General features: G+C 40.1%; 1 protein-coding gene across 3 annotated transcripts in view; it reads right to left on the bottom strand.

Annotated features, from left to right (window-relative positions):
- LOC149795676 (BTB/POZ domain-containing protein 16-like) overlaps positions 1 to 12,100 on the bottom strand; it is a 263,165-nt gene that overhangs the window by 37,927 nt on the left and 213,138 nt on the right. For all 3 annotated transcript variants that reach the window (XM_089965525.1, XM_089965523.1, XM_089965524.1), the window contains 2 exons: positions 3,950 to 4,110; positions 2,484 to 2,582 (listed from right to left, as the gene is read on the bottom strand). In XM_089965525.1, coding sequence (XP_089821651.1) covers positions 2,484 to 2,582; positions 3,950 to 4,110 — 260 coding nt within the window. The remainder of the gene's footprint in view (positions 1 to 2,483; positions 2,583 to 3,949; positions 4,111 to 12,100) is intronic.

A 12,100-nucleotide genomic window follows, 5' to 3' on the forward strand; every position in this document is an offset into this window, starting at 1 on the left:
GTAAATAATTTACTTTGTGAGAAAATTAATGTAATACATTTATAATATGCAGCTTTATGTTTGAATTGCAGATAATAATATTTTTCCACAAGATTTCTATTTATTTTAAAGAATATTGATTAGTGTATTCCTAAACAAAGGAAACCAGCGATAGGAGAATGGGCATCAATTCTTTTAAATACTGATATGGAGTACTGGAAATCAAATTCATATCTAACCAATATAAAACTGCTTGATAAATCTGTTTGAAATGCAAGATTCCTTAGAAAAATTTGCAGAAACCAAAAATAGGAGGATGGGAAATCAGGGTCCATAATTGATGTATTGGAGGTCTGAAAATAAAACTCTTTCAAGGCCTCGCCAATATAAAATAGCATGCCAAATCACGTTGAAATCCAACAATCCTTGGTAAAATTATGTCAAGAATGCTGGAAATGAAACTCATTCAAGGTCTGACCAAGCACATTAGATGCATTCTGCATGAAATCCAACAATTCTTGGTAAAGTAATACTGTAGAAACCAGATGCATTCCACATGAAATCCAACAATTCTTGGTAAAGTACTACTGTAGAAAACAGATGCATTCCAAATGAAATCCAACAATCCTTGGTAAAGTACTACTGTAGAAAACAGATGCATTCCAAATGAAATCCAACAATCCTTGATAAAGTAATACTGTAGAAAACAGATGCATTCCAAAATGAAATCCAACAATCCTTGGTAAAGTACTACTGTAGAAAACAGATGCATTCCAAATGAAATCCAACAATCCTTGGTAAAGAAATACTGTAGAAACCAAAGTCAGGGGGACGGAATAATAGAGAGCATAACTCCCACACATTATTGGCAGAATGCTGGATAACAAATGTATACAATGTCTTATTGGCAGAATGCTGGATAACAAATGTATACAATGTCTTATTGGCAGAATGCTCGATAACAAATTTATACAATGTCTTATTGGCAGAATGCTGGATAACAAATGTATACAATGTCTTATTGGCAGAATGCTGGATAACAAAATTATACAATGTCTTATTAATATTATAGTGCTTATTAAATCTGGTTAAAATTCAAGATTCCTTAGTGAACTTCTGCTGATGAAATCAAAGTTAAGGGAAATCAGCAGCGATAACTCCTCTGAATGACATTGTGGAATGCTGAAAATCAAACTCATCAAAAAAAGTTACATGGTAGAAACCAAGCAATCCTTGGTAAATTTATACTGCACAAACCAGTCTGGGAGGGCAGATAATCAGGGGTCACAACTCCTAAAAGTTATGTTGTGGAATACTGTAAAGTGAACTCTTTCATACTTCCAACAATCTAAATCTTGGTCAAATCCACAGTTCTTTGTGAAGTAATGCTGCAGAATCAAAAGTCATGAACACAGAAAAATGGGGGATTGCGAGGAGTTGGGGGTTACATTTTGTCTGTGATATCATGGAATGCTGGAAATCAACTTACTCAAAGTCTCACCTTTACAAAGCCATATACAAGATTTTGACATAATCTTAAAACTTTGGAAAAGTTGTATTATGGAAATGAAATCAATGGAGGACATGGAATCAGGGGGACATAGCTCCTGTAAATATTGTGGAATGGTTGAAATCCAATACTACTTCACAAAGTGAACATAAATTATCTAAATCTGGGTAAAATCTAGCAATTCCCAGTCAAGTTAGCACAGTTATGAAAATCAAATTGATTACAGATGAACTGAGAGAGGAATAAATGAATGTTATTACTATAAAGATTTGTCTACCTCATGGTATGGGACCCAAAAATGGCACTAACCTAACTTGTATTTGACTTGTATATGACTTGTATATGGCTTGCTTATGACTTGCATGACTTGTATATGACTTGTATCTGACTTGCATATGACTTATATATGACTTGCATATGACTTGTATATGACTTGCATATGAATTGCATATGACTTATATATGACTTGCATATGACTTGAATATGTCTTGCTTATGACTTGCATATGACTTGTATGACTTACATATGACTTGTATATGACTTGCATATGACTTGTATATGACTTGTATATGACTTGCATATGACTTGTATTTGATACTCAGATGATTATTGGCACTTAAAGGACCAAAATATTAAACAGAATACATGCATACCAGTTGAGAGTCTTGACAACAAATACCAGTTCCAATTCCCACCCTAAAATGACAGGTGGAAATCAAACAACTGAGTAGACCAACAACTTAGCATGATGGTAAAGGAAACAAAAATGTTAACACTGTAAAGATGGATGGATGAGAAGATTCATGCCTGGAAGGAAATTGTGATGATTATATCTTTGTCATTTTGACAATCGAGTAACACCTGTAAAGTTAACTTTAAATATCTTATTTCCATAAGATATATATATATATATATATATATATATATATATATATATATATATATATATATATATATATATATACACACAAACACACACACACACACACACTACCTGCATGTAGATGGTGTATTCTCCTTCTCTTGTACCGACAGCCTTCAACTCAAAATGAAAACCATGTAGAGACATCACTTCTGAGTGGTACAGAGGCTCCTAAAAATAAAAACAGAGTTTCCAGCAGATCCTGCCTTGTCTAGGAACATCTTAATGATGTTATTTCACTTTCTGTAACTTAAAAAATAAAATCTGAAGTTTGATTTCCAGACAAGTTATATGCACTGCTACCTGCTGGAATCTCTCCATCATTAAGATGGAGCTCCCTCAAGATGAAATGGAATATTACACAATTCATTTGAAAGCTCAGGAAATTTCATCCAGTTATTTCTCAAAGTGGTTTCTAAAACCCCATGCTGAAATTCAACATGTAGTTAATATGGCTTACCATTATTCCCTGATCAAAAACCAATCATCACAATTTAATAAACCTAATTTTATACTAAAGTAAAATTTTAATTCCCAGTGTAAATTTTGCAAACAAACAGATTTATCAGTATTTATAGTTTAGAGGATTTGACACCCTTATGAACTTAAAAGACTGTTTTTCGTTGTATACATATGCAGCTGCTGACAGTAAACAGACTGATCATGGGGAAAATACCAAAGTCATTCAAACTTAGGTCACAGTGACATACTTTTGTTATAGTTCAGTTATTCTCCTTGAGATGTACTTGTATAATTTTTCAAGAGTGTATTCAAAATAGGGTCCAAGATACTGAAGTTGAAATGATGAGATTGCTCAAACTGCAATTTTCATAAGCATAGGTGAAATAGGTTCTAAAATATTGAGATGCAATAAACAGAGAGCTTAAAAAAAAAAGTCACTCAAGTGTGAATATATGGTCTCAGTGATGTAGGTATGGCTGAATTACTCTTACTAGGAGGCATTCCTATACCAATTCTCATGAATAAAGTTGAAATAACATCCAAAATATTGAGTGTGTAATGAAAATCTTGCTGAAATCCAAAAGCCACCCAAGCATGAAAATTGGGTCATGTGTATCTAGTTCACATAGAGATGAGTTACTTTTATCAAGATGTATCCACATAACAATTTTCATCTGTGTAGATGAAATAAGGTCCAAAATATTGGGTATGTAATTAGCAAAGAGCTAAAACAGAGTCACTTTAGCATGAAAACTGGGTCACACTGATCATGTTTTGGAATGGACGAGTTAATCTCCTTAATATGTATTCACAAATAAATTTTCATGCATGTAGATGAAACACGTCCATGATTAATTATATTGGTGTGTGTGTGAAAAATGAATTAAAATTATACAAAATTACTCCAGCATGAAAATTGGGTTGCTGTGATCTAGTTTTGAAATGCATTCATATACCAATCTTCATTAGCAGTTCCATTAGCAAGGTGATAAAGTTACTCATAAGTATACATGAAGGAAACATCAGTCAGTCCTGTGTATCATTTACACATATACGACAGTAAAAAGAAAACTCACGTCATCGATGACAAAACCTTGGCGAATTGATCCTGTGTTGAAATTCTTCATCAAGGACATGTCCCCACCACCTTGTAATGCATGATAGTGTTGAGACAACAGTTCAATCATCTTTAACTGTGGTACGATGTTCATTATCTGCATGTCTTGAATATCGCTGGCTGGAAATTGAGTCAATGCAAATTTTAAAAATTATATTTGCACATTCTTACCAAACTTTTTCAGCACTGTATTAAAAAAATTGCACAGTACAATATTATCATTGTAACAGCCAAAATCAAATGTGATAGATCCAAAACTACCATCACACAATGAAACTCTACATTAAACAAATTAACAAAATAGACTCCCATTGGCCAATTCATATCTGGCCTGGAAATCATAAAACTCTTCAGTCAGAGTTTGTGATTTTGTTTCAGCCAATCACAAAGGGAATAACTTTTGAAAGCTCCTTTTTGATTGGCTGATAGCTAGTGGAAATACAGATATGGTTCCATGCTGTTTGCAGTTGTATGTCACAAACGTAAATATGTTACATTGTCAATTGATATATTTCCTCAATATTTGTGCTCATTCAAAAAATTTTACAAACATAAGCTTATTTTAATATCTTACTACTCATGTTTGTAAATCAGGAATATCTTCAGGCTCTTTTTGTAAGTGTCATGTAAGTTTATGTATGACTTTCTATGCACAGTATATATATATATATATATATATATATATATATATATATATATATATATATATATATATACTGGAGAAAAGTGCCTTGTCCGAAGACAAGCCAGAGTAGCTAAGCCAATCTGAATCAATGGTAGGATTCATGATCACATCCCCTTGGTCACAAGTCTCAGGCACGCTATGAGTAACTACTATGTGATCCTGTCTCCATCTGTCACCTCTTGTAACAAATGAGAGGGCACATCATGCCAATTCTACATCCCCAAGCCCTCTTTGTGGGAGGGTACATCATGCCAATTCTAAATCCCCAAGCCCTCTTTGTAAGAGGGCACATAATTCCAATTCTAAATCCCCAAGCCCTCTTTGTAAGAGGACACATTATGCCAATTCTACATCCCAAGCCCTCTTTGTAAGAAGGCACATTATGCCAATTCTAAATCCCCAAGCCCTCAATATGAGAGGGCACATCATGCCAATTCTAAATCACCAAGCCCTCTTTGTCAGAGGGCACACCATTCCAATTCTACATACCCAAGCCCTCTTTGTGGGAGGGCAAATCATTCCTATTCTACATCTCCAAGCCTTCAATTTGAGAGGGCACATCATTCCAATTCAACATCCCCAAGCCCACAATGTGAGAGGGCACATTATGTTAATTCAAATTCCTGAAGCCCTCAGTGTGAGAGAGCACATCATGCTAATTCTACATTCTCCCAAGCCTTCAGTGTGTGAGGGCACATCATTCCTATTCTACATCCCCAAGCCCTCAATGTGAGAGGGCACATCATTCCTATTCTACATCTCCAAGCCTTCAGTGTGTGAGGGCACATCATTCCTATTCTACATCCCCAAGCCCTCAATGTGAGAGGGCATATCATTCCAATTCTACATTCCCAAGCCCTCAATGTGAGAGGGCACATCATTCCAATTCTACATTCCCAAGCCCTCATTGTGAGAGGGCACATCATTCCTATTCTACATCCCCAAGCCCTCAATGTGAGAGGGCATATCATTCCAATTCTACATTCCCAAGCCCTCACTGTGAGAGGGCACATCATTCCTATTCTACATCCCCAAGCCTTCACTGTGAGAGGGCACATCATTCCAATTCTACATTCCCAAGCCCTCACTGTGAGAGGGCACATCATTCCTATTCTACATCTCCAAGCCTTCACTGTGAGAGGGCACATCATTCCTACTCTACATCTCCAAGCCTTCACTGTGAGAGGGCACATCATTCCTATTCTACATCTCCAAGCCTTCACTGTGAGAGGGCACATCATTCCTATTCTACATCTCCACGCCTTCACTGTGAGAGGGCACATCATTCCTATTCTACATCTCCATGCCTTCACTGTGAGAGGGCAAATCATTCCTATTCTACATCTCCATGCCTTCAATTTGAGAGGGCACATCATTCCAATTCTAAATCCCAAAGCTCTCAATGTGAGAGGGCACATCATTCCAATTCTACATCCGCAAGCCCTCAATGTGAGAGGGCACATCATTCCAATTCTACATTCCCAAGCCCTCATTGTGAGAGGGCACATCATTCCTATTCTAAATCCCCAAGCACTCAATGTCGTCGGGCACCCAATACCAATTCTAAATCTCTAAGCCCTCTTTGTAAGAGGGCACATCAATCCAATTCTAAATCTCCAAGCCCTCAGTGTCAGAGGGCACCCAATGCCAATTCTAAATCTCTAAGCCCTCTTTGTAAGAGGGCACATCATTAGTAGTGAAGGGGGGCACTTTACGGACAATGGGAATTAGCATTAAAAACACCCTTGGGGCACTTTACGGACAATGGAAAATTAACATGGAGAAAAATCGTGGGGCACTTTACGGACAAGGGGATTTAACATGGGAATAAATCGTGGGTCACTTTACGGACAAGGGAATTTAACATGGGAATAAATCGTGGGTCACTCTACGGACAAGGGGAATTTAACATGGGATTTTTTTTTTTTAAAAAGTTTTTTTTTTTAAAATTTAAATTTAAATTTAGGCAATTCAAAGACTATCTCTTTTCGAGATATATGGCTGGCCCTGAAAAGGGCCTTTGGGTTTTATGTTAATGTATTCATTAACATAAATGGCACCGCATTGGTCTTCTTCTTGTCCTTAGGCTGCGTCTTACTGTTGGTCCGTACATCAGCACTCTTTTCAGGCATCCTTGTCTTTCGACGTAGATCCTACGTATCCACAGGCTGGTGTTTGTCCTGTGGACAACGGTCCACTTGGCTCGGACATACATGAGCATGTCCGTCCGGAACATCATGGAAGACACAAGGGTGGATGACTCAACTGTGGTCCACATCTTGAAGCGACGAGAACAGGTGAATCAATGCAGTGAATGGCGCTTATTTATAGGCGGAGGAAGGATTGAAACGGATTGAGTTCATTTACCAATCCTAACACGCGTTACAGAATTCAGTCAGCTCGCATCCAATCCGAAGAGAGCAGTCTGTGACGTCACGTAGTCAATATAGATTCGCTAGCGCTTGTGTGCAGTCAATCTATGCGACAGTGATTCAACATGACGGAAACTCAGAAAACGATTCAGTGGGGTGCACCAGCAGGGGAGACTGCCCAAGGGAACCCGGACTTACTTTCAGAAGAGGTGAATTGGGATTTTGTGGATTTTCTCTCCTCGCAAGAATTTGTTCCGGAACCTTCGTTACTTTCTTCATTACCGCAAGTGGAGAATTTTAGACAGAGACAGAAAGAAGAATTGGAGAAATTTATACAACGACAAAAGGAAGCGGAACAGACTTTTCTCCTACAGCAACAGCAACAAGAAGAAGAGGTAAGAAAAAAACAACAGCAACAACAGCAAGAAGAAGTAGCAGCAAAGAAACAAGAGGGTGAAAATCAAACGGTCACGGTACTGTTGGACATTTTAGCGGAGTTAAGAAGTCTGAAACAAATGTATCAGACTTCTTTATCACGACCGAAGAGAATACGACCTTCCCGAGCCAAACATGTCAACCCTGTGACTAAGCCTACCGTACCACCCTTAGTGATTTCAACCCAATCATTATCATCATCATCAACATTACGCAGTCCAGAAGTAGGCCTTGGCCGTGGCAAAGGCTTAAGGCAGTTAAAATTGATTGCTTAAACTCACCCCTACACCATGAAGAAAAAAGGCCCTTTTCAGGGCCACCCACATTTCTCGAAAAGAAATACAATTTCAATTTGCCAATAACTCAAAAAAACTCACCCATGTTACCCTTATAGTACGTGTCTGTGTATGAGTGTGTGAGTGTAGCTTCTTATTTTAAAATCACAACTCAAAGACACTTACCTTATATCATTCATTTATTCTTTTCTCCATTTTTTTACAATCCAATTCACAATTTATAACACAACACTTTAATAATAAGTTCATTAATTTCTTCTTTTCTCCTTGTTTAGTCTCTCTGTTTTTTTAATTTCTTCACCGTCACACTCTTTTCCTCTTCTTCCTCCTCGCTTTCTTCCCTTCTTCTTTTTTTCTCCTGTTTCTTTTTCTTCACCTGTCTTCTTTCTTCCTCAGAAGAATCCCTCTCTTCCTCTGAAGAATCCCTCTCTTCTTCTGAAGAATTCCTCTTTTCTTCTGACTCCTCTTGTTTCTTTTTGGGGCAATCTGGAGACCAATGTCCTTTTTCTTGACAATAATAACAGGTATCTTCACTTTTGTCTCTTTTAGTCCCTGTTTTTTTTCTTTTTTGACGGTCTGGACACTCTGAAGACCAATGCCCTTTCTTCTGACAGATATAGCAAGTATCTTGACTTTTATCTCTAAAGGAAGGAGAGTAGTCCGTAGGCTGGTCTGAAGAGAATTTTCTAATGACCCCTCGCAAAGCTCTGACGAAACGTTCCATCTGGTCAGTCTCTTCCATCGTTGTGCTCGGCTTGAGAGTGAAATGAATAGTGAAAGGACAAGACACACACCCTTTTATATACGCTGGTCTGCCAGGACTATAAAGTAGTTTATGGTGTTTGAACTTGAGTCATTTGACTTTTTGCTTTCAAGATGAAACGATCCCATTCATTCGAGAAGAAAGAAGAAAGTAAGAGGCAGAAACGTGATCTATCGCCTCGTACCAGGGCTGAAATCTTGGCACAAATTCATGCCAGTGATTTTGAAGAGGACATGAGTGAACCAGAATCCAAACCCTCTAAACCAAGTTCACCACCCTTTGTCAACCCTGAAAAGTACTATTCCATTCGAGAGACGGAAAAGCGCTCCTCTAGAAAATTTAGAACCACGGCTTACAAATACACGGTGAAGTTTAAAGATTTCAAGTCCGAAGTACCGTTAGAGAAAGCAGAAGTGTTCATCACTGAGGTGTGGGATTCTTTGCTCACTGCACTCAAGCGACAATGTCAACCCAAAGAAGACGATCGCTTGAGACTTTCCATACAACACGACGGTTTGAAATCCCCTGTTTGGATCGAGTTTAGCACCCCTGCAGAATTAACTGCTTCCAAAGTCATGGACAAGATTCAACACGTACAACAATCTAATGATCAGTTTGACATCACCGATGGTAAAGCCACACTGGACATGACCCACGTCTCTCCTCCTCAAGGGACAGGACGCAAAAAGATGTTATTGGTGGACGACCTTCGCAACACCAAAAAGAGTCTCGTCCGAATTAGCAACCCTCATGACCAGATGTGTTTAGCCCGTGCCATCGTGGTGGGACGAACCTATGCCAACAAGAACGACACGGTAGAATGGAAAAGAACCTGGGACACTATTCAACGTTCCCATCGAGCCAAACAAGGAAACGAAGCAGAACTCCTGTTGCAACAAGCCGGACTGTCCAAAGACACACCCTGTGGCATTCCTGAGATGCAAAAATTGCAAGATGTCCTAGCTCCACGATATACCTTGAAAGTGCACCCTCAAGAAGTGCGCGGACCTCTATTGTTTCGAGGGCAAGACTTTAAGGACGGAAAATACATTCATGTCTATTATCACGATGAACATTTCGATACCATTACCAGTATCACCGGATTCCTGAAATACAGTTATTACTGTGAGAAATGTGACCATGGTTATAACAATCGAGAGCAACACAAGCATTGTGGATCGAAATGCACAGGATGTTTGGCCTCTTCACCCTGTCTGAGCGAAGAACCAGTGCCTTGTTCCACTTGTCTGCGCACGTTTGTCAGCCCTACCTGTTACCAACAACATCTGAAAACGCAAGGTTCACAGAAGAAATGCGCTTGTCAACTGCTGAGATTGTGCCCCGCGTGTGAACAAGTCATACGTACCAATAATACCAAGGCACACGTATGTCGAGGAAAGAAAAAATGTCACATTTGTCACCACATCGTGGACTTGGAACACCAATGTTACGTGCAAAAATACCAACCCCCACCAGAGAAAGAGGACGGTCACAAGAAGAAAGGCAATTTCATCTTTTTCGATTTCGAATGCATGCAAGAGACCGGCATTCACATTCCTAATTTCTGCGTGGCTCATCGAGCGTGCGAGAAGTGCATTCAAGAACCTATCTTCAGTCATTGCCCTCACTGCAGCAAGATACCCGGAGGGCGTGAAAAAATCTTTCGGGGACCGAACACGTTAGCCGATTTTGCCCAATGGGTCTTAGACCCCATCGACAAGACGTGGAGCCAAGAGGACATCGAACGTTACGGAGATTGTCATCGTCATGCCACGGTGATGGCTCACAATTTCTCCGGATACGATGGACAGTTTCTTTTGAGGTACTATACGGAACAAGGCACCGAGCGTCCTAAAGTGACTTTGAACGGAGCCAAAATCATTTTCATGCAAGTGGGACAAGTGCAGTTTAAAGATTCGATGAGTTACTTGGCCATGCCTTTGAGTCGAATGCCTAAAACGTTTGGAATGACAGAAATGGCTAAAGGGTACTTTCCACACTTTTTCAATACGGAAGCCAATCAACACGCCGTTCTACCCCATTTGCCTGAGGCTCACTATTACGACCCCGACAACATGCGTACCGAACAACGAGAAGCTTTCTACGCTTGGTACCAGGCTCACGCCTCGGACCCTTTCGACTTTCAGGAAGAAATGCTAAAGTATTGTCGTTCCGACGTGGACATTTTACGACGTTGCTGTGGAAAATTTCGAGAACTGTTCATGGAACACGGAGGGGTCGATCCTTTGAAAGAAGCTTGCACCATTGCCAAAGCGTGTTCCTTAGTGTATCGACAACGATTCATGCCTGAAAAGACCGTGGCTGTCATCAGTCCTCAAACGACTCACTTTGTCAAACGTCAATACTCGGTCAAAGCCCTACGCTGGTTACATTACTTGTGTGACAAGGAAGACAAGTGGATTCAGCATGCCCGCAACGGAGGAGGCGAAAAGACCATCGGAACGTATTCGGTCGATGGCTGGGACTTAGAAAACCCCAAGATCGTGTACGAGTTTAACGGTTGCTTATTTCACGGATGTCCCGTCTGTTACCCTGACCGTGGCACTAAAAATCAGTTTTTGCAACGAACCATGGAAGACTTGTACCAGGACACTTGTCAGCGACGCCTAAAGTTAGAACAGGAAGGATACCAAGTGGTGGAAATGTGGGAACACGAGTACGATCACCGTATGAAAACCGATCCCGAGTTTAAACGCCTCGTGGAAAGTTACCAGTTCGTGGACCCGCTGAACCCGAGGGATAGTTTGTACGGAGGAAGGACCAATGCCACCTGTTTGCTGTACCAAGCCGACGAAGAGAAAGGAGAAGAAATCAAATACTTGGACGTGTGTTCGCTGTATCCCTACGTGTGCAAATATTGTCGCTTTCCCGTAGGGCACCCGCAATTGCTGACGGAACACATCGACCTGAAAAACATTCGACAATACGAAGGCTTGATCAAGTGCAAAGTTTTGCCTCCCACGAACCTATACCATCCCGTCTTACCTCACCATTGTCAAGGCAAACTGATGTTTCCCTTGTGCCGTACTTGTGCCGAAACGTGCAACCAAGACCAGCCTTGTCAGCACAGCCAGGAAGAACGGGCCTTGACGGGAACCTGGGTCAGCGTGGAATTGTTCAAAGCTCTGGACATGGGATACCAACTGTTAGAAGTGTACGAAATTTGCCACTTTCCCAAGACACAACAGTACCGCAAGGGTGACCCCACGCAGAAAGGCATTTTCGCAGACTACGTGGATGCCTTTTTGAAACTGAAGCAAGAAGCCAGCGGCTATCCTTCCTGGTGTCACACTCCCCAAGACCAAATAAAATTCAAAGAGAAATATTACGAACAAGAAGGTATCACTTTGGACCACATCGAGAAAAACGAAGGCAGGCGATCGTTTGCCAAAGTGATGTTAAATTGCTTGTGGGGTAAAATGGCACAACGACCGTGTTTACCCAAGACGGAATATTTGACAGAACCTTCCCGCTACTTCCAGATGATTCACGACAAAACCAAATACATGAAACACGTGGACGTCGTTCGAGAGAATTT

Source organism: Sinohyriopsis cumingii, chromosome 7 (genome assembly GCF_028554795.1).
Source record: "Sinohyriopsis cumingii isolate HCF-2022 chromosome 7, ASM2855479v2, whole genome shotgun sequence".
Taxonomy (NCBI): domain Eukaryota; kingdom Metazoa; phylum Mollusca; class Bivalvia; order Unionida; family Unionidae; genus Sinohyriopsis; species Sinohyriopsis cumingii.